General features: G+C 39.9%; 1 protein-coding gene across 1 annotated transcript in view; it reads left to right on the plus strand.

Annotated features, from left to right (window-relative positions):
* The first annotated feature begins 485 nt into the window (after positions 1-485).
* Positions 486-24,095, plus strand: part of LOC107084244 (Krueppel-like factor 7) — a 58,469-nt gene continuing 34,859 nt past the window's right edge. The window contains exon 1 of the mRNA XM_015373990.1: positions 486-898. Within this exon, the coding sequence (XP_015229476.1) occupies positions 797-898 (102 nt within the window). The 5' untranslated portion in view covers positions 486-796. The remainder of the gene's footprint in view (positions 899-24,095) is intronic.

The following is a 24,095-nucleotide window of genomic DNA, read 5'->3' on the forward strand; positions in this document are numbered from 1 at the left end:
AGGAAGGCAAGGCAAGGCAAATTTATTTGTATAGCACAATTCAGTACAAAGACAATGCAAAGTGCTTTGCATGATTGAAATATAGGAAAATACAACAGAATCAAAGCAAGTAGGAAATAAATTAAATAAAAAATGTAGAAACAAAAAAGAATATTAAAAACAATTGGACTAACAAAATGACCTAAAAACCTAATGTTTGGATCATAACTTCTCCACACAAACTGGCCTCTGAGTTGCTCTTCCAGATCTAAGTAGCCATCCATAAATAGCTCACCTATGGAGCCCACATGCAGTCGGAGTGAAGCGCCAACAGAGCCAATCGGGTTCCATCAAGTCCCACCCTTAAACTGCTCTAATTACCATCACCTCCTCTCCCTCACCAACTCGGCCGCCCACTCACCAAAAAAAGGGCCAAGCGAAGGGAGCTGATTGACAAATGTACTCACGCCCCTTCATTTAGCAAAGCCCCTCCCTCTCCGCTTGCTCCCCTATCAGAGGCTGTTTTGGCAACACCGATGCGCGTGGAGCGTCCATCCACCTCCAGTCTCCTTTACGCACCGATTATGCGGGCAGGTACAGGGACTCTAATTGCTCCGCGTTCAGCCGCTGCACTGCGCTTTTAATCCGCACCAAACGGACTAATATGAAAGAAGTGGATGTAGAAGTGTGAGAGATCATCAGAGAGGAGGCAGGCGCGTTTTCTGGTGGATCCTTCTGCTGCTTTTTCTCTTCCCCCCTCTTTTTTTTTATACTCGCCTCCCTTTCCTTCTCTCTCGCTCTCCGCTGAAGCGTCAGCATGGATGTCTTGGCGAACCACAGCATCTTTCAGGAACTTCAGCTCGTCCATGACACCGGCTACTTCTCAGCCATGCCATCTCTGGAGGAGAACTGGCAGCAGGTACGTGGCGCATCCCTCAGACCCATGCGCTCTGCAAGCAGGCGTTAACTTTCTTCCCATTTTTTGATTCCAACAGGGAATAAAATGTATTTCCTCTCCCATTTTTGCTCTAATAAAGCTGTCAAACGCTTTAGTGGAAGATGAAGATCTAGATCTCATAATGCACACTGAATTGCTGGTGAATAATATATGCATCCTTTAGATTACTCAGTTGTAACCCCCTCCTCCCTTTCCCTCTCTTATCCATAATACATACCCTTACATGTCTTGCTTTTTTTCATTTTTAATTGGAAGAAGGGAAAGAGAAAAGCAGTCAAATGTCACTGATTTCCACCTTTATCCGCCATTCTGCGTGGAAGTTAGGTGTGGAGACGTAGAGGCACATGGAGCCGGTTCATAAAAAAAATGTGCAATTGATTTTTGTTTGAATTTTCCTGCAAAAACTATTGATCTTTTTGCTTGTTTGAGTGTTTAAACATCAGTAAGAGAATTTTTTTATGTAAAAGCAATGAAATAATTATTGTGCACCTTTTCTTTTATAATTATAAGTCCTTCCAGGAGCCACCTGCATGCAGAGCCGGCCAGAGAAATAAACAAACTATGCAATTGCTTAGGTCCTCCCAATCATTATTTTTTCTTTAAAAAAAGTCAGTTTAGTACAATGATAAAAGTCAGCTTTGCAAATGTAGCTCTAATATGTTAATAACACATTTTGATTTTGTTTTTAAACCTTCATAGCTAGTGTCAATTCCCAATGTCTAGAATTAGAATTTGCACCAAAATAATGAAAAAAAATCAACAAATTAACATGTCCCCCATCACATAGAACACATTAAGTCAACAAATAGACTATTTTCAGATAATATCCTAATATTATGTTATTTAAAAGTATTTTGCACACAACTTCAAATATGAAGGATATTAAGGAGATGTTAGAGAGGTTCCAACTATGTATGTGAGAATTAAGGTTTATTTTTGTGTAGATATTGCAAATATAATATATATCGAATTAATATCTGTTTGTTTTTCCCATTTCTTATTTTATTTTTCTTTGCAATTCATGACTGCATGGAGAAAGCTAACTGAAGCAGCTACTTAAGACCTCCCTACCAGCAGGGGGAGTACAAGAGCACTAGAATTTAACAGAAAAGAAATAATAGTAATTTATATATGTAATTCAATTTCTTTAACAATGTCAATAATAATCTTCTACATACTTAGAAAATAATTTGTAAGTTCTAACTGTGTAGAATTTTTAAATGAAATATTAAATATATAGATATCTTTTATCAGCAAACTGGACTCTAGTTATTTTAGATGTATGTTGCAAAAAAGTTTATACTCCCGTTATCCTCTAGGGATATTTGAGTTGTGATTGGTGAAAAGGCTGCCTAAAGCAAACATTTCCTTAAGTTTTCCTTCAACCATGGGACGAATCCGCCTTCATTGCCTGTTGGAGACTCTGCGTTCATGGTGCACATGACTGACCAGACAAATAATGCAAAATAGAGAGAGCGAAGGAAGGGAAATCAATGCATGGAAATATGATGCTGTTATTGTTCTTGTAAGAGTAGCTGTTGTTTTCTTTTTCTCCTACTTCTCTGCTCTATGCTGGATGATGCAGGATGGAGGAGGGGAGAAACCAGTGCATGACCGTGGATCTCCTCTCCGTGGCCGAGCAGCCTAATTGGCATCCTACTGTTCGCCACCGACGCATCTTTTCATAACAAGTCTCAAACTCCCTGTCAGTGCCTTTTTTTTTTTTTAATCGCACCGTGTACCATATGCAGCAGCGCTGTTTCTCACCCCACAGCCTGCGTCTTAAAATCAATACCTGATGCAAATGGAAGAGGGAGACAGCTGCGTGTGTAGGCTGGGAAATCTCTTATCTGTGAGGAGTGAAAATGGCAGTTTTCTGCTTTGACGAGGAGAATTGTTTTGCAGCATTTTAAACTAACACATTATATCTGCTTTGGAGGCACTATTCAGTAAAAAATTTGATTTCTTCTTCAAAAAAATTTTTTTGCCCCAGTTTACCTCCATTTTCTGCTGATGTTTTAAACAAATAAAGCGCTTTTTTAACTGCAGCTGTTAAATTCTGAATTTCCAACCATCTTTTCAGTAGTTATTCCAACAAAAAATGTAGAGACTCTTGAATCTGATATGATTTTAGTCTTATTTCACACCTACATCCTGTTACATACCCCTATATTACATAAAAATGTGTGAAATGAACATTACCCAAATCTTTTCTTATGCAAACTGGCCTTTTGCATCATTAGCCAGGTGTTGTACAACAAGGCGGCAAATTATACATTTTTATATATATTGAGCTTTCATTGCACTGTAGTTATCTTCAGCCAAAGTAAGCAGGAGTCTTAAGCTGAAAGTATTCCCTCCTGGACTCTGAAGGGATTTTAAGTGTCTTGGTGACATAAAAGCTACCCTAGAGTGTTTAATTAGTGGTAGGGTCTCAGTTCACACATTGGTTATGTCTGAGAAGCTGTAGACTAATCATGATTCAGCAGCTAGCTGTGTTGATTCTGTTAAGGTACTGCATTTCCCAGCCTGAAATGAAGGGGACCGAGATCTCATCCCTGCGGGATGCCAGATGGAGAACGACTGTTAGCAAACCTGGTGTGTCTTTTTCCAATGGGTTTAATATTATCAAGCTGAATGAATTGATGGACGTACCGCCATCATTAGGAGATTAGGTTAACTGCTATTTTGTAAAATAGATAAAAGTTGGAACAACAGCGTGAACAGAGATGTTTAAGAAACAGTTTGCCAGTACTACCAACCTACAACTTTACCCAGGGTTCTTACACACTGTGAAAACTCTTAGATTGTAATGTGAGCGTTTTTAAGTTCCAGATAAGTAGGAAATATATGAAAATTATATAGATTTTTCATTACCAGAATTTTTACTGCTATCACTATATCTGTCTGTCCATTGCTCTTTCAGACAGCCTATTTGGTCAATGTTGAATACATATGAAATTGCTGCCTCTAGCCTGATCACTGCTTCACCACACAACAGTGCTGCATCCAACCCATGACCCTACGAGGATGATGCAGGTATGGGAATGGAAATTGGTTAGAATAGGGGACAGATTTAAACAAACAAATTAGAATTTGGGACAGCCATGTAGTTCAGAAATGAACATTGTTTGGTTAGGAACCCTTTTAACCTGTAATTTTGCCTTTGAACATTGTTCTTTTTGCTGTTAAGGGATTTTGATGACTTTACAAATACAGTCTTCAATGAAAGGTGACCTCAGTCCATCGTTGTACCTTCGTTTTTCAGTCTGCAGACATTACATCAATTTCTTTCCATTTATTATGGGAGCATCTTACATGTTAAAGTTGAAATGACCCACAAAAACAATGGAAAGTGTTTCTAGTAAGATTTTTTGTACCAGTAAGCTTGCATCTTGGTACATAAATTGTTAGGATATAGATATATGAAGATGTTCTTATTGTAAGCAAGGTAAACAAGAGGGTTGGCATAGAAAAGAGTGCGAAACTGAGGACCCAATGATTACCGACAACACAATTATCGTGTAAAAAACATGAAAACAGGTGCTAACAACTCGCAAATGTTAAGAAACGGGTTTTAAATCTCTGAATTATCGAATGGCTTTCGCTGAGGAAGAAAAGTAAAGACAAAACCAACTGCAAAACACTTAAAGCTACGCAGGAGAAATAAAGTAGAAAACACCTGGGAAAAGGTAAAGAAATTGAAAAATATGGAAAACCCAAAACGGCAAAACTAACAGAAGCCATAAGAAACACAGTCAAAAAAAAAAAGAAAGTTTTTTGTGTGTGAACTTTATTTTTAAAGAGTCGTGAAGCAAAGCCTTGACCCGAACCTGTGCGGATAAGTCAAGGACTATACTTTGGTCGCACAATTTTAACACTTTGCCACCTGAAGAGACTACATTTTAACTGTTTAATCCCTCAAACTGGCCCCAAATCTCTATAAATCTTTGTTTTTTTTTTTGTTTTTACTGTACCCTCCAAGTGTGAAGCCACCTGCTGTTACCAAAACAACACTTTTTAACACCCAGTGATGAAAACAAGTTGATTAACAGAAATGAACCAACAATGTCCCTACTTAGAAGCATTTTTGAAGAGGGCTTAAAACCTCAATGCCCTGCTGTGAATCAATGAAGTAAATATCTCAGAGGTTTGTTTTTTTTCTCCGGAAAACAAACCCTCCTTTGGATAAAAAGATCACACTGCTTCCTTGTGAGCATGGGGATTATGATGGGCCCCACACTATGAAATCCCCTCTCCCCGTGCAGGGCAGAGATGTTCTTGGCAAAGCACTCATTGTGCTCATTGTAGCCGGATGCGGATCGCACAACACAAGCCCCGCTGAATGCAGGAATTATGAGTCGTGGTTCGCCTTAAAAGCTTTGTCTCCTGCAGTGGACCCATGGCGTTGGCTGTCCCTTCTGTGTTCTGGGCACAATTTAGAATTTGATGGCTTTTATGGGGTCTGATGGCGAGATAGGAGGCCGTTGTAGTCGGACCTCTAAATGGGTCCCTGAGACGTGATGGCAGGAATGATGACTTTGTCCCCTATGGGTGTCTGTGCAGCATGATTCAGCCAGTTATAAGGGGATGGGGAGCGGAGAAGGGAATAAAGTGTTTTGGAGGTCTGCAGATGGTACATTTGAGGCTGCTATTTGTTCCAGTATTGGAGCTAATAGAGCCAAACTGAACTGTGCTGTCTCGTGTCCAAATCCCTATGCAGTTGGTTGTTCAGATTTGGTTTGGAACAAACAGCAGGGCTGAGCGGGATTTGGAACGAGCAGAGCTGGTCAAAAACTTGCTCATTATGTGAGGAACCCAGTTTCTCTGACAGCCAAGAGAGAGAGAGAGAGAGAGTTCTGTTGCTTTGCATCCTCGGACCAAAAAAAAAAAAAAAAAGGCTTGTTATCCTGCCTCCAATTTTCAGTGAAGCTGTACTTGCTCAGATAAAGCCTGTTTTAGCTTCACTGTGAAGAAAAAAAAAAAAAGAATTGAAATACTTGGATATATATCCAAGAAGAAGAATGGTAATTTCAGACAACTAGAGGAAGTTTTTTGGAGTGTTTTAAAATAATTTTAACGAGGATCCTGAGAATTTTTTTAGGCCTTTCAGGTACAAGAAACCTCTATAAGATCAACTTTAGTGTCCTTAGGCGAGTTCATTTTATACAGCAGAAGCCAGATGTTGTAGGAGCAGAAAAGACAAAGATTGAGCTGTAAAGCATGGTGGTGGTAGCACCATGATGCGGGGCCACTTTGTTGCTACTGAGATTGTAGAAGGTAATGAAGTAGAATAGGAATTCTATATAAAGTCCCTCAAAATGAAAACCCAGAATCAATTTAGATTCTATGCTTTTCATTTCTGCATGGATCGTACATGCATCAAGCTTACCTGAGCTTTAAGCCATAAGTCTGAGTTTCATCAAAGTGGCTGCTAGACATGACAATTTACTGATAGCATCACCATGCCAGGGTTTCACTGGATGTGGAAGATGTTTGTAAGCTCTGCAACTTCAGAGTTGAGCCAAGATAGCATCAAAACCCTATAGTGGTGTACTTGTAGGCTTTAAATTAGGGCGGCAACTAACAATTATTTTGCAAATCTATTAATCTGTCGATTATTTTTTTGACTGAGCGATAATAATCGGTTGGCCAAAGGCTCCTTAAAGAAATTAAGAATTTAATTACTAGCTGGAACTAAAACTTTTCCTCTTGAGGACTTCTGGGTAGAGTATATTGACGGACATTTTTTTTTTAAATCTTAAATGCAAAATGTTAACATATTTTTGTTTTACAATCAATAACCAATTAATCATGATTAATCTGATAATTTTTTTACACCCCTAATTTAAATAAATCAAAAAGCAGTAAAGTTTCAATTTGGACAGTATTCCTGTGTTTTCTGTCGCTCTATCATGGGCAAGTGAGTTCTGATATTTTCTTTTTTCAGATTTTTAAATTCAATGTTCATATTTATTATGGCTGTTTATTAACTGTATGAACAGAATGTACTATTACATAAAATACCAGAAAATGCTTCCCACATTGTGAAAAATGTGTCTTTCACTCATAAAATCGTCCAGTTTTACTTTGCTTTTCATCAACTGACTTCCTGGCTGAATGATCCTCTTTGCATACATGGATACATGGAGCATATTTTTGAGAAGTTTCGAATCCCGACTGTATCTGGGATGCTTCAAAAAAGGGCTGCACGCCACATGGTAGAACCACTCTGATCGACTGCGTTTGTTGCAATCTGTACCAACGGTGGTTATACACACCCAGTCTAATGGAGGGTCACAATGTTACTAAAGGTTACTGCCGGTGTAGTTGTATGTTGAATCATTGTGTGAGAGAGAAATCAATAAAATCCTACATAAATGAAAATCTTCACCACAAACATTGTATATGAATATTTTACATTACAAAAGATAAATGTCTAATTGACAAAGTAGAGTGCTCAGTTGCTGGACTGGACCCTGATTGTGATTGGGGGGAGTGTAACCAAACACCAACCTGAGTGGTCTATCATTGACCTCTGGACACACTTCATCCCTTCCAACACATATATCATCCATTAAGGGTTTGGCACACATCGCCCTTGGACGCTAATGTAAAACAGCATTCCCGATGCCTAGCCAAGAAAAATTCTTCTATGACTATATGCCTCGGTCCATTATGGGCTCTGTGATGTACAAGGCTTTGGTGTTCTAAATTCAAAAACGAGCAGGTGGCCAACCTCCATATGCAAGAACTGAGCACAGATGAATCTACTAACATCCACTGCATGTTGGTGGCTCAATAACATGCACGTCTCCCAAGTAGTAGTGGCAGAGTCAGCTTAGTCTGCGCTGATGGAGGTGGGGGGGCCTTGTGGAAGTTGCAGAGCATGCACATTCTCGCCACCGCAGGGTTTTGCATTTCACAGTCCGGTGGGCTGCTTGAAGCCCCACTCTCTTCCACCCTTTACCACCCTTAGGGGTAACGGGCACACACGCAGACAGACATTGACAGAACAAGTGTGTTGGAAGGAATAGAGCTTCCCAATGAAGCAGGGAGAAGAAGTGAGGGATGCAGATAGATGGAGTCATTTAGCATTCTGACGGAGGCCTCCAAGGGAAACATAGCTCCACGTTTGTCTATTAAAGCTGTGGTCAGCACCAGCAAAGTGCAGCAGCATTAAGGAGCCTCTCTGGGAGCTCTGGGGGTTTAGGCGACAATAGCGGAGCTGCAGAGATCCATATGCATCTGTATACGGATCTCTCCGCATGTCTGTGTGTGTATGTCTCAACATGTTATGTAATCCTTGGCCAGCCACATCTGCTTTCCTACACAGCCAACTGTCTGGGACTAACCGGCCTTCGCTTCCATCTCCTCCTTCCTCCTTCCTATAGAATTAACACGGTCTTAATTTTTTGATTGCAGGGTCGTTATGTAAGCTTTGTTTTAGTACTCCCCAATTATGATTGAAACACCCTGGCAGCTAGGTGCTCTCAGGTTAGCACAGCAAGAACTGCCAGAGCAGTTGAAAAATATCCTTTAAATTAGAATTCAATCAATAATTGTAGACAGTATAGGGCTAACTCTTGTTTGTTTTCCCAAATGACTCATGAAAGTGTTCCCTTGTTTGGACATGATGTGAACCGCCTTCCTTTCTGCAATCTGAGCCTGAAGATGGAGTCCTTCAGTCAGATGATAAAGAAGATAAATGCTCCGTAGAATGAAGATGACTTCCAGAGCCTTGCCTTTCTGTGTAGCTCTGCTTGGTGCACCATTTCTGCTGGATATTGTTGTTGTTTTCTGCAGAGGGAGGTTGAATCATTTAGTAAGAAGACTTACTTAGTCTGAAAGGGTTTGACATACAAGCACAGTTATCGTAAGGAATCTACAAGTGTTCAATGATACAGGTTCCAACAAATCAGTCCTGTTGAACTGACGGATTCTCTTTTGTCTTTTTTTGTTGGAACAAATAATTGGCAGTCCTCCATTGTTTAAGGTGTTTTTAGATCTCCTGTAGACAAAAAATCTAGAAATTGTTTGGGTCCTCATAGGTTTTAAAGACTCACCTTAAGTACAAAATACTTATTGTTTGGAGTAGCCTATTTGCATCTTCGCAATTAGCAGGAGGAAGAACCGAGGCACGCTGATAGATGGAGTTATTTAGCATTGTGACTGCAATGTGGGTCTCTGTCTTACCTGTGCATAGAAGGTAAGTGTTAATTTTTCCATTTGAGAAGCTAAAATTGTTCATTATAAAAGTCTTGATTTTTTTCTACCCCAGATGACTATAGAATCATGGTAAATAAGGTAATTATGCACCAAGTGTTCTTCCTGATAGTATTTAAATAGTCCTTTTTTTAGCCTAAGCAGAATTTAAGCTTGGGGTGTGATGATCAAATATAAACACCCATGTGCATCATCTGTTGGCAGTTTTGCAGTATTTATGCAGGTAATTAATAGAGCCTGATCCTCCCACAATGCCTTACCATCTTAATAAATAGTGCCATACATGCATTAAATTGTAAATGGCATGTATTTATATAGCACTACTTTCAAAGTCAGGAGACTTGATCAAAATGCTCTACGCTACATTCAGTCATTCACTCTTATAAGCACACGCTGATAGTGGAAAGCTAGACTAGCCACATCTCCCTTGGGGTTAGTGACAGATGTGACACTGGGCCCTCTGACCATGATCAGTAGGCAATTATGGTGAGGTGTCTTGCAGAAGGGCACAAGAAAGCCAGAGCTGGGGTTTGAACCAACAAGTTTGCAAGGCAAACTCCTGCATTAGATGCCACTAACTCAAGATTTTAGTTGTTGTGTGTCTTAGGCAGAGAAAAAGTCTCTTGTGGTGTGATCAAGAGCATTTCTGATTTAGATAATGTTGCAGATCTTGCTTGCCTGCTAATGAAGCCAGTTGCTGATGGTTACAGCAAGTGTCCGTCCACTTTCTACTGTTAGAGATAAGTCATTACCTTCCACAGTTGAAAATCAACTAGATCTACAGCAACTGTAATTTCTAGTACATCCCCACTAAAGCCTACTTGCAGAACCTCATTAAAAGAAATTCCAGTTACATCTGAAATATAATGCAATTTGACTGTGTCCCTTTAAATGTAAACCTTTCAGTTTATCATGCACTGGAATCGAGGTTGAATCAGTCATGGAGTCTGCAAATTTCATTGTCTATTTTCAATTTACTGGAGACGTTCTTTTGTCCACAACCCATCCAGTTTGTGTATTTGTGTATGATCTGTAATAAGATTTAATACTGACCCCCTGACCCAGTAACATCTATTATGCCATAAGAGCGCTTAGTGAACTCTGCCACCTCTGTCTCATCACTCAGGCAGTTTAGAGGTGATTGCCCATGATAGGTGCCGGGTACTCCTTTATGGGCGCTGATGAAAAGGTGGGGAAGCACTGATGAAAAAAAGAAAGCACAGCCGAGGAAGGGTTCATTTGTCTGAGGATCTACTGACAAAAAGCCAGGCAGCAAGGAGACTGTGTGGGGAGAACGAGGCAGGGGGTGGCGGGAGAGGAGCGGTGAACAAGCACATCTTTATGTATGGCTTCCGTCTGGGAAAAGCTCTGCCACCTTGGCTTTGATTAACAGTGAGGAGAGGAGCCAGTCATTTTTTTCGCCTCACTCCAGCACACATGGCTTGGCAATGACTTTCACATCATTTGAGGCGAAATCGGGAAGCCGTTACAGCACCTTACAGTGATCCGACATGCTTCGCTGCTGCCATCCGGGCTTGGCAAGCAGAGGAAGAAAAGAGAAAAAGAAGACAGTCTTCAACACTTGTTTTAGGCTTTGAAATAAGTAATAACTCTTTTTTTCGGAAGGCTCCAATTTTTTTGCCTTTTCTTTGGAAATCTGACAAGTATTTCTCTCTGCAAGACCTTGAGAAGGAGTCTTTATCAATCAAAACTTTGCATCAAAAGATACTTTTTTTTAAATTATAACCTTGCAAATAAAGAAAGCCAAAGATCTCAAAGTAAAATCTTTATTTTGGTTCTGTAAATAAAGACAGGAAGAGCGCAGAACCCCGATCTTCAGGTACTTTGTCTATGTGGACAAAGGCGTTCAGTTCTTCATCAAGCCTCTTCCACCCTAGCCCTTGGTATTTCTCCACTTGTTAAGGGATTGCAGTCCTGAACATCCCTTGGAGGACTGCCAAGGGGTTGCTGTCCTGAATGTTCTTTTTTTGGCCGGACATGCTAACCATTTCTGTGTGTATTGGTCTCAAAATAAAAAAAAGACCAATAGTATCATGTGAACTGAGATAACCATGTCGATCTTAAGGCCAGATAAATCGTTTTAAGAAAACTAAAAATTTGTTAAAATGACAAAAAAGTGGTTGTAAGGTTGATGTTCCTGGTGAACAATTTCAGCCTTTTTTGCATTCATGAATTAAAAAAATGCTGAGGAAAATTACATGTAAAACACCAGCTACAGTATGAGTCATCCTATGTAAACTTCTCCTTTCTTCAGCTTTTTTTTTTTACTTCTTAATCAACCAGTCTGCTCACATATACCCATTGCATTTAACAGTGGCTACACATACACACTCCTTGCAAGCATTATAGCGCTAATTGGCTCAGATATCCGAGGCCTCGCATCCCGTCTTCCTACCTACCTGTTGCTAGGCAGCCTTGGCAAGCAGGAAGATCAGCTTTTTGTTTGTTTAGCTGTCAGCCTGCGAGGCTAATCTCACCTCAAGGGAATCCTAGCAATCCAGAAACTAGAGATCCAGTCATGTGGACCATCTCCCTTAGAGGGCAGAGCTAGCAGAATGGGGCAAAAGAGATAGACTTAAGAGAGAGACAGAAAGAGAGAGGCAAGAGCAATTTACCCTAAGTAAACTCAGCTTATTTGTTCTCATTTGAAGCATGTTATCAATCAAAGCTTTAAGCTGTTGGTGCTGACCAACAGCAGAGGCATAACACCCTCTGAAAGGGGTTGCGTGGTTGACCTTATATTTCTTCATTTCAGACAAATGGATGTGCTTTGGTTTCTGGGAAATAAATGTCTTTGCATGCAGTGTTGTGTATGCTTTGCATGGTGACCTCAGCACTCAGCTGTTGTGCATCAACATGCAAAGCCGGTTTGTGTGTATTTACACCAGCTTCAGCTCGCTGCATCAAAGCTCACTGACTGGTCAGCCAGTGCATCCGGATGTTTTCAGCAATCCTTACTTTACTGTCCACTCTTATCTTACCGTCTTACCTTCATATCCTGCTCTTTTTCATTTTATCCTTTTATGTCTTCCCTGTTTTATTAGATCAAGACCCAATCTTGGTTTAAAATCTTTTTATCCTTTCATGTGCTTTCTGTTTGTCCAAACCGGTTCCCCTTCAGTGAATCATGCACGACACGTACTTGTTCTGGCAGCTTGAAACCAGGGACGAGGACACAGATGTGTGATCATAAATAGATAAACTCCATTTTCCATTGTCAGCAGCTGGCACTAGAAGTGCTGGAAGAATTACAGGGGTGACAAATTACCCTAAAGACGTTGATATCTCCAGCTAACTGAGTATTTTGTAGTTGTAACATTCCAAATCCCTACAGAGTAAGATTTGGTTTGCACAGACTCTTCTTATTGTTACATTAGCCAAAGTTTTTGCTGTAACTTATATCACCTAATATATCCTGGTTTAAAAGGGCTGTGCATGTGTCATAGCAGACAGACAAAGTAGCTGTGGAGATTGTACACCTTGCTGTACTCTAAGAACGGCCTGGGAAGGCGCCTTGTGTGATTTAATGAGACCTATGGGAAGAACTATTCATCAGCGTGACAGCTCACCTCTGTTTCCCATTGTTCTGTCCTGGTACTTCAGGAGAGCAGTGTGTGTTTTAGCTTTAATGATGGGCTGGCAGGCCTTTGATTAGATGAATCTCCTGGTGCTAATTAAGATTTAGTCTGCCAAAAGACATCTGTGTTTATGCCTTCAGCCCACTTGGAGACCCTGGATGTACAGGCAAGTGTACATGTGCAATTTTAAGGATGGCTGTTTTGATATTCTGGCGTAAACTGTTGCTCTGGCAGATGTTGGTCCTTCATAAAAAGGAAAAAAGCAAAACAGAAACAGTGAGATATTCTCTCAAACTGCTTTACCCTTTGCCAGTGTATTTAACTGCTCTGTAATGTTTAAGCTAAAAAGTAATCATTGAAAAAACTGTTGTATTCCATTTTGATAAAAAAAAACACTTCTCTGCTTCCATCTTCACTAAAACAGTGGTCAATTTATGATACTTTCTTCTAATTCTTATTCTTGTGTACTTGATAAAAGTTTGAAAAATGTTTAGATATGATGCTGTGATCAGTAATATCAGTATCTGCAGATACAGATTTTAGTGATAGTTATCGTTGATTACCTCCCAAAATATTGATTGGTGCATCTCTGGTTCGAATACTTTTACATGTTTTTGTTTACCCCATAATGCTGATGACGATTCTCTGTCATCCAGGTCATAGTCATTCCGTAAAAGTAAAAAAAAAATCCACTGGACTTGGTTTTCAAGATTTGAAGACGTTTCGCCACCTCTCCAGGAAGCTTTTCTCAATTCAAATGTCTGGATCGCAGTGAGTTTGAGTCTTTTTATAGACAAGGCCTTGTATCGCTTGGAAACATGCAAATGGTAACCGATGAGTGGGTCGTTTGGTTCCATTGTTAGCCTGTAATATCTGAAACCTGTCTATGACTCTGAAGGTCGGTTGTTAAAGGGGGGGATTGTCGTTAAAGGGGGGGATTGTCTCCTGTAAAACCTGAAACCTGTCTATGACTGTTAAGGGTCGGTCGTTAAGGAGGTATTGTTTACCGGCTGTTTACCCCATAATGTTTGGATCTATTACTTGAAAAATGATGCTTGTATGATTTTCTTCTCTTTACAGATAGAAGATGACCTACTAACCGGCATTTATAGTAATGTTCTAAGAGTCAACTGTTGGACAGCTGTTAGATTTTTAGGACAACTTATGTCCCAATGTTGTGTTTACACAAGACACCCCATAGGAGCTGAACGTCAAACCCCCGACAAACTTGTTTTTCTGTTAAATGATGATAAATGAAACAAAATTTCTCTCTCGGGAGTAGGTGATAGAAATGTAAACAAGAAGCAGTTTGTGGATTAAAACATTTAGCAACTCCTGCTGTGGATGTTATTTCCATCCACTTTTGAACTAAACTGGTGCTGCGACATAAATATTTAACCCTGTTTCCTGCTGTTTCTTTTCAGGGAAAGTATTTGATAATCTATGCTTACAAGAACGAAGGGATCCCCCCTTACCCGCTCGTCCCTGCTCTCCAGTTTACTGCCATGTGTTATTCAGTCTATTGCCCCAGATATTATTTCATTGAAAAGTGATGCCAATTAGTAAAGCCAGCCGTCAGTGGCTCTGGTCTGGTTCCTTCCACACTCCGACGGGGACACTTATTTGGGTCGGCTGCTATTTTCAGCCCCTGCGATGTTGCCAGGAATACTTTAGGGAGCAGCCACTGTTTTATAAGAGAGAACATCAATAATTTTCATCTGTGTATGTGTGTGTCTATGAGCAAGAAGGGCAGAGAAAGACGGAGGTTATGGAGTTTACACGTGTGGAGAACTAACAACAGCGTTGTATACTCACCAGAGCAGGTGTTACTTTCAGGGCTTTAAAAATAGATAAATCCTGCTTCTAGAACTTTCTTTACATTTTATGCCAAAAATGGAAATCTTTTGTTTTTCAAATTTTCTACAAAAAAAAAAAAATCAAAAAAGGTAAATATTTCCAATTGTAGACTTTCAAAACTGGACATACACCATAAATCTTACAGTAATGTTTGTGGGAACTTGTGGCTCCACAAGCTGTTGACTTATAAAGTGAAATGCAAATGTGCACTTTTCTGAATTTTGTTCATATAAGTGGAAAAAAATGTTTTGTTGCTTACCCCTCACAATTACTCTTTGTTGGCCAAGACCCATAAGAAAAAAAAATGACAGGACCCAATGGTCATAAAAGGAAAAACATAATTTTATAAAATCTAAAGTGTTTCCTTCACAATGCATGTGGGACGGGGATATGTCCAGCCTTCCTTGCATTGGCTTAACCTTGCCTCCAAGCAAACTTCTCACAGTATTTGTGCATTTACAAACTCACAAGAATTTATCTCGCTCCCGCTTCAACCGTTCAAAGCCCAATTGGGTTGCAACATTATAGTGTAAGGTGGCACATATAGCTCAAATTTGCTTGCAAGCTGAATTCTTGTGATATTTGTGCATTTACAAAAGCAGAAGAACCCATGTTGTTCCGCTCCCGCTTCGATCATCTAAGTCCAGTGATGTTTCAGGGTTATGGTGTTAGTTGGGACAAAGCAAGCTGTGACAAAAGCAATAGCTGGCAAGCCCACACCTAGACCAAAGTTAACATGTTTGTAGAATACAAATCAATAACCTTTCAATTTGCTGTGGTTTCTTGCAGTGTCTGTTAACATTTTAATTTTCTACCATGATTGGTTAAAACGAGCCTTTGATTGGTAGACACAAGGTGTCGCTTCCCTCAGTCAGCTTTGAAGGTTCTGCTGAACGTCCCTCCTTTTGTTGAACTACTTCGATCAGAACAGTCCCACATTAATCATGTGTAGAACTAACCCAGAGTGTTACACATTATCAATCTTGCTTGCAACTTTGCCAATGGGGCTGTTTAAATGTCAGCAACATTCCACCCTGTAATATCATTACCTTTGTTTAAATCCTCAGTCTCCCAATATAACTTGGGTTTATGTGTTTTTGACTTACAAGGGGTACTTGGCAGACTTTCCATCAATCATAGGTTGCTGGATTTGAAAGAAATTGAAGACCTCCCCCCACCATATAAAGTCCTTGCATATACTTCATATGACCTATTGCATTTAAGCACTAACGGAAAGTCTGAAGGCTGTTTTTAAGTGTGGTTTCTACCTTTACCCTGAAGTCACCTGCTTATCAAACCAAATACGAACCTACAGGCTAAAGTCAATGACTATCAAACACCGTTCTAAATATGTCTAACCATCCTTCCTCCCTCTGCTAAGCGTCCACATATCGTCAGGATGAAATTGGGGTGAAAAGTGCTAGCCGTCCGCTTCTGCTTCCCACTGAAAAACCAGGCGCTCTGCACCAGAGGTTACTGGGTTCAGCCTGCCTCGCTGCCTCGACTCCGCCTGATACACACAACCTTAACTCACACACGCTCTTTCTCTCTTTGCTATCTCTTGGAGAAGAGCCCACAGCAGAACGGAGAGGAAAAATCTTTCAATATTTTAAGCGGCTTGCCTGGGCTAATCTTCGTCACTCAGGTCTGTTTTGAAAGTGTCGCTGTGGGATAAAGAGGAAGCGACAGCACTCACACCTCTGGTTTGGGTGCACATAAAGTCATTCGGTTGCATAACTGAAAAGGTTGCTTAAAAATTGCAGTATCCAGCCCTTTCTGACAGCACTGTGCCACTGACCTGTTTCTTGACCTTAAATTTGGTATAACGAGTTCCATACCTGGCAATCCTTGCCTCTACAGTTGGACATGCTTATAGCCAAGCTTACTTTTCGTTCAGGCTTCTATAACCATGTAAGAATAACATGTTTCGGCTCTTATCAGTGCAAGCACTACACCAGAGTAGATGCTAGATGTCTAGAAGGTGAACCTTGATTATTAATATAATTTTTTAACGGGTCTTATATGAGTAGATGGTTAAGTTCTTCCACTTTGCTGTTCCCTTTATCCCAATTCTTAATTTTGTCTCTCTGCCCCTATTCCATCTAAGTCATCCATTGTCCTGCACCCATAATTGTGTATGGTAATGAAGATTAGCCAGCTTGCTGAACACAATGGGGTCCCCACAACCGGGGCATAGACTTTCCAAATCCCACCACAAGCTGCTAACGCCAGTATAAAACCTCTGTTGCTGCTGACTTCCTCTACCACACACACAAATATGTTTTCATGGTCTGGTTGATTTAGTCAGATGCACAATCTCACAAGCAAGACCAATATGTACTGAGCCATGTTGAAAGCACCCCAACTTCCTCAACCCCCCCACCCCGATTAGATTAGTGTGGTTTTGACAGCTGAGAGGGAGCACTATGGTGATAAACAGCATTTCACCCAAATCCATTTAAAGAGAGACAGAGTTCCCCTCCCCACGGAGCTCAACGCTGCTCCAGTCATCAGGATTACCCCGCCAGCCTCCAAGACCTGCTACTCTCTTTCCCTCTTTCTATCTCATCGTCTCTGCATTGGTCTTGAGATGCGTCTTCTGTTGTGTTGATCCTATTTCACCCTCACCTCTCCTACCCTCCAGTTAATACCAGAACAAAGACATTCTCCACACTTTGTCACAAGCTATTTAGATGGAGCAGAAGAGGTCTCTATAAGCAGTGCAGTTGTTGTATCGAGAGACTAAGAGCTCTTAATAACGTCCGTGTCACTCTCAAGGTCGGTATATCTCAGTTTCTTGGGTCTGTTTGTTCGCCATGCCGCTTTGAGCTTCCAGGGGGAACACGTGTAGATTTCTCTGTATGGAGGAATGGATAACCCAAATGTGACAACACCTGATAGGCTGATAACCAGAAATCATGAAGGAAATATGTGAAACTGGTTTGAAATACTTAAAAAAAAAACATTATTCTTAGGTTTTAACCAGACGACAGAAAGGATTTGAAAGTCTGGAATTTTTCATATCAACATAACTGTGAGAAGGGATAAAAATGGTAGAGTAGGTAGAGTCTTTGTTCATCCATCTATCAACTATTGTCGGCCTGTCCATCCGTATTTGTTTGCTAATCCATCTGTCTCTCCATCCATTTGTACCATTGTCCATCTGTTTGTCTGCCCATTTGTCAATCCATCTATCTACAAATATCTTTCCATCCATTCATTTTAGACCTTGTTTAGTTCTGTAATGGTTAGAGCTAAAGATCGTATGGGGGGTAGATCTTTAAGTCCACCCGCCTTTAGTTTAGGTTAGTTCCAATAAATGACAAACTGTTAAGGCTACCTTTAGGTAAAGATGATGTATGTCCTCAACATGAGGCTTCGTAACCTAGGATTTTGAAGTAAGATTTTAACCAGCAATTATTGAAAATATCAAGTTAAAACTTTTTGTGGAGGAAAAAATTTTTAACAAAAATTTAATAAGAACATTCGCTTTGGTTTTTATATTTGGGCCAAAGCAAGGTTGATAATTAAATAATTGTAATATTATTATGTAATATAAAATATTTTTGTTCATTTTCTGTCCAAAAGAGACATCTAACAAAACAGTGCTATATTTGCCATTTAACTTTTATCACACAGGTTGAAAATTGAAGTACAGAACTTAACAGATATACGGTAAACAGTGGCTCTAGCTAAGCGGAAAGGGAAATTGCTCTAAATACAAGAATTATTAAAAAAAAAAGAGTTATAAAACAATGTATCTATTTACAAGCTTATTTTTAAGTAAATTGTGACTTGTATCCTTTTGAGAAACTAAAAAACAGGATTCAATTAAGAATCAGCAATTTCTAAAAAGGCTGTATCCTTAAAAAAAAACACACTTAAAGATCACAAAAAAAATACGTGTTGTTACTTATGTACCAACCCTTAGGAACATTCTGAATAAATTTCACTAGGGTGTGAAAAAAACAGCAGAAGTAATGAATTTCAGAAGTAATGAGTGCATATTATTTCCCAGCTTCAACTTTCTCTTTCTAAGTGTTTTGGCCCGACAACTCTTGAGCCTGTTTGAGGTGAAGGGCATTTTTTTACTTAGCAAACACAGATGGAAACTCACATTGCTGTGAAATTATTTATATTCACAATATTACAGCTCAAGCCGGGCATACTCTGTATGATATTTTCAATCGTTGTACTCAGCTACAGCTCAAACTGTACAACAAAACTGCAGAGTTTAAAAGTTCACAGCTCATGATATATGTTCTCACTCTGTACGTCCCAACGCTGTGATATGATTTCTAACTGCTCACACTGTACGTCCAAATACCACACATCAGACTTAGTGCCGAGAGATGGCAAACTCGTCAGTCTGGAAAAAGAACTTAGTTGTTTGAACATGCGCTGTGCGCGAGGTTCAGGTAAGTCTCCTTGTAGACGCTCGTAGCCCCGCTTCAACAGCAGGATTTGGCCACCAACACATCACAAGGACGACTGAATTTCAAACATGTCCGATTTTCTCTTAAGCTTAAGATTCCTAATCGGGAAGTGGTCGTTAGAGATGGGGCTGATACTCGCTTTACTACAGATTAGAAACTATAGAAAAAGAGATAGGGGTAATGTCTTCTTTTGTCAGCCAAGGTAAAGACTGCTATGCAACCATTATTGCTTTGATTCCAATAGGATATCACGACTCTAAGATGAAATTTGGATAACTGAGATTTTTCAGTATAGCTGCAGTAAAGAAAACCTTAAGAAATGCAAGGTTAGTAATTGGCATCAAGAACTAAACAAAAAACAAGCATTGTTGCATACACTTTTGCTTTGACATTTCATACACTACTGTATTGCCTTGGCAGTAACTTACAATTCGTCAGGTGGTCGATAATTTTGGCCAATATTATTAGTTCTTTCTTTCTTGCAAAATGCACTGATTCATTTACACATTCAACAGTGATGCCTTGTGGTCAGGTAAAGCGCAGGCATCGCTGCTTTCTCTTATTTGCTATCCAATGGCTATATTTGTTTGAGGTTTTTTTGTATGTTCTTTGAAACTGAGACTTGTGTAAAAAAAAATAAAAAACGTTGGCCCTCAAAAATCAGCAGCAGATATTGGGGATCTGTTAGACCGGAGTTCGAAATCATCAATATTGGCTATAAAATATAAAAGGTTGTATTGGTCAATCTTTACAATCTTTACAAACCCCAACTTTTTCTAGTTTTCCATCTAGCATGAAAGCAGAGTTAATGCAGTTGGGGATCTTAATTCAGTATTGTTGATGTAGAATTTATCCAAATTTTTAAATGCTGTGTTAATACATTCATGCAGTTAATTTTTCTATACAAAAAATTATCACCCCTTTTTTCCTATTCCCCTAGGATGACACTTGTCCACCTTCTTTCACTGTCCTCACATAAACGCTGTGCCAATATTATGATAAAGTAAAACAGAGGGGAGGTCCCAGGTGTCAGCTTGACGTGGATGCGTGCCTTTCTGTTGTGTCTTGTCGGAGAAAGAGGGAAAAATATCTCTCTGTTCCATTAAGCAAAGGTCACAAGGTTTCTTTTTTTTTTCCTCATTCTCCGAGTGCTTTGTCATTGTGGTTTTCCTGCTAGATGAAAGGTGCTTTGAAGATCACACACGTGTCGTTAGTGTGAAGACGGCTTCTCCCAGACAAAAAAGAAGGGGGTAACAATCCACATATTATAGGCCAGATCACCCCCCAACCCCCCTCCCAAAAAAAAGGGTTGCAACAGTTGAAAGTCTTTATTTGTGCACCCATATAAAGCAGCTGGCAGCTTTACAACCAAATGTGCATTATTTCCTCAAACTCCGTCAGCAAATTGCGAATTAACAACTGGCGGTGTCTGTTATCAGCCCACAACCCGCTCTGTGTAAAACTGCCTCGAGGTGCTGCTTTGACGGAGGAGCTGATTATTACCGTGAGGCTAATGTCGTCTGATAAGGCTGCGTGTGTAATTAAGCCGTTTCCGTAGCGCCTTATCTGAAGCTAGGTGGCTGCCTGGAGAGATGGAGCTGTTAGTCAAAGAGGGAGAAGAGGAGAAGGAATCCTGTCTTTGGCATTTAGATGCTTGTGTTTGCTTTTTACTTTCCCCGCTAAACTCCATGTTTAACAGTCCTGTCACACTAAAATGAACTTTCTTCATTTAGAATTGTAGGAATTTCTTGTACAGTGAACTACACCACCTAAAGTATGAAGTAAGAATTCTGGAAAAATGGTATAAAAAGTCTTATGAACAGTTTTATTTAAAATACTACTCTTTATGTGCATTTATAATGTTTTATGCCTGCATATTTAATATCAAAAGGTCCCTAATATTACACTCAGGAGAGCATGCTCCTTTTGTACCTTGTGGCTTGCTTTTTATGCACCATCTCTCTTAAGCCGGGCATACACTTTGCGATTTCTTCAATTGTTGCACACAGGCTGTTTCGTCATACAGTTCACAGCTCACGATGCATGTTCAGCTCTGATGCAATCTACCTGCTCACACTGTACATCTAAAGATCACATGGGACTCAGCTCCGCAGTGAGATGGAGCTGCCAGACTCGTCTAATCGTCAAGACATGGCAAATATGGCTACTATGGTCTCCCCATCATGCTTCTTTGTTTACATCTGAGAGGAAGAAGAAAAAAAGAATCATTGTTTGCCCACTGAGCAATTTGCCCATAAAGGTCGGGAGAAAATCAATTATGTTTGATTTATTTCCCGACCTAACGATCCTGATCGGGAGGTGGTCGTGAGAGGCTGATCGCCTCTCGTAACCCCCTGTGCATTACACAACGCACGATCAGGCTAAAAGTCAGCCCGATCGTAAAATTCTCGCACTACTGGAAAATCGGCCAGAAAATGTCGAATAATCGCACAGTGTAAGCCGAGCTTTACTCAACTTTTGTCGCTTTGACGGTGGAATCGGCCAGAAAAACAAAAAAAAGACAGCATGTTATTTCAGGAAATCCCGCCTTTTTGTGACAGTCCTGTTTTCTTCCTAGTTTCAGCTAGTAATGTTAGCAAAGCATTTTCAGGCTAATTACTGATCTCTTAAAGAGTTTAAATTTGGTTAAGTAAAGTATAATTTACTTTAACACAGTCAATCACGTGTTCCAACAGCGGTAGCCCTATGCTCTGAAATTATGATTAATGTTTAAATTGGAACATCGTAAAAGCTAAGCTAACATTATTTTCAGCCGATGAAACTAGCATTAGCGTGGCTATCGGGCAAGTTTTATCGGAATTACAGAGTATTTCTTCACTGAAAGAAGAGCAAAACACTGCTCTGGAGGTTTTTCTCAGAGGAAAAGGTGTTTTTGCTCTTCTCCCGACTGGTTTCGGCAAGAGTAGCCTGGATGTTAGTACACCATATGCTTCGTTGATCTGATTGGTTTATTTGGCCCGTCTATCACCAACATAGGCCAATCAGCTAACCAGTATTTTCGCCCCTTCCCAAAATTACTTCAACCGAAGGTTTCCAGATGGATATGCGGAGCAAATCCATCTGGCGGAGTCAGTTTACAGGAAAGTACCATCTTTAATGCCATGAGAATGAAAAAGAAAAAATAATTAAAGCCATTAAAAAAAGTTTGAAAGTTTTTGTGTTCCTTGTGCACATTTTTTGACCACACTTATCCTTCAGCTCAACTTTTTTCTACTTTCACAAAGCTTAGATAACTAGTTAACTATCTAGATCTTATGAAGTATTGGCATATTTGAGAAACGTTTAGGTTTTCTAAGCTGCGCGTCATCTTTATTTAATAAAATAACACACAAAAAATAATTTTTTTGTGTTATTCTATATCTTTTTCATTTTCATTCATACTTTTTTTTTTTTTTTTTTTTGTGACGCCCTTTTCTCCTTTGAAACCCCATCAATAACTCCAAAATGCCTCCTGGCCAAACTTTACACCTCACGCTGCATTTCCCGTTGGGAAAAGCAAAGCGATCTGATGGCGCCGCACTATACAGATCAAGAAAATGATGTATCTCCTCGCAGGCTGAGCCCTTGAGGGCAGGTTCTCCCCATCTCAGCGGGGGATGTGCTGATGACGCCATGTTACTCTCCAAGGAGTTTTAAATCTGGGAGATCTTAGGGAGACCATGGAAAGAAGCCAAAAAAAAAATGAAGAAACCCTGAAGGGGAGATTAGAAGATAGACAATCCCCGTTCTTTTTTGGGTGAGGGAAGCAGTGGGAGGGAGGTGTTTAAGTATAGCTCGGCAAAGCTATAGATTACCGTCTCTGTCAGCTGCGACGCCCGCTGCTGATGAGCTCCTGCGCAGTATCATTTTGTATCGATTAGCAAACACACACACACAAGGGCCATTGCCTGGATGGCCACTGCCTCGGGCTACTGGTCATTTAGCTGTCACCTCAAAGTGATGGCCGGGCCCGGCACAGCAGATCAATGGGAGACAGAGACCCAATAACATGCAGTGAAGGGAAAGAAAAAACATGCACAAACACACACACACACACACACACACACACGTGCAATGAAACTGAACGGTCTTTGAATCAAATGCCACTAACTTCTACCTCGATGAAAGTGTCATGGCGCACCCCCGCATTGAAATACAAGTGGCAATAATAAAGATGACTGTAAACAAAGTTGGTTAAGTCGTAAAAATGAAATCAAAAGAATAGGAGAAATGATGAGACAATCTGGTTAGCCGGTTCATTGCAGGAGAGGTTTCATATTGATGTAGGAGCTGATGTGATTGTTAGCTACCTGCAGGCACGAAAAAGAAAAATCATTTCTCAAAGGGATTTTAATCACAGACGCCCTAAGAGACAAAACACAAATTTTTTTTGCTTGTTTTTTTTTCCCCCTGACCACTAAAGTATAATTCTGTGGTTTGAATAATAATAATAAAAAAAAAACACGCAACAAATATTAAACAGGCCGCCACTCGAATGAAAAACAACAAAAGAAGCAGAGTGGGGGCTAAGGGGGACTGGATGGAAAATTCATCCATGACATGAATGTTTCTGACTTTCAAAATGAGTAAGCAAACCCGGCCTGTGAAAAGGGCCAAAGCAAATAATCAGTGTGTCATGTTGATGACAAAAGGGCTGTTTTTCCAATTTGTGAGGAACGGTGATGACAATCCAAAGCAGACACTCTGCCAAGGCTATCTTTCTATGGTGATGGAATACAAAGAAGCAGAATGAGACCGAAGCTGAAAAGTTATGGAAATCATGTTTTTATTCAAAATATATATTTTTTCCAATTAAATTAAAAATCTTGATGAACAAAGTTCATAATTACTTTAAAAAATATCCTTCGTTATATTCTTCATCGATGGCTGTCACCATTTGTTTGCCTTTGCGATAAAAACTGGATTTATCATAGATCTTACTGGACTGTACGGAAGAGGATTAGGGCCACTGGAAATAAAAAAAAAGTTAACTGATTTTTAAATTTTATTTCAATTTAGTATGGGGAAAAAAGTCAGAAT

The sequence above is a fragment of the Cyprinodon variegatus genome, unplaced genomic scaffold, assembly GCF_000732505.1.
Source record: "Cyprinodon variegatus isolate N-32 unplaced genomic scaffold, C_variegatus-1.0 Scaffold95, whole genome shotgun sequence".
NCBI lineage: Eukaryota > Metazoa > Chordata > Actinopteri > Cyprinodontiformes > Cyprinodontidae > Cyprinodon > Cyprinodon variegatus.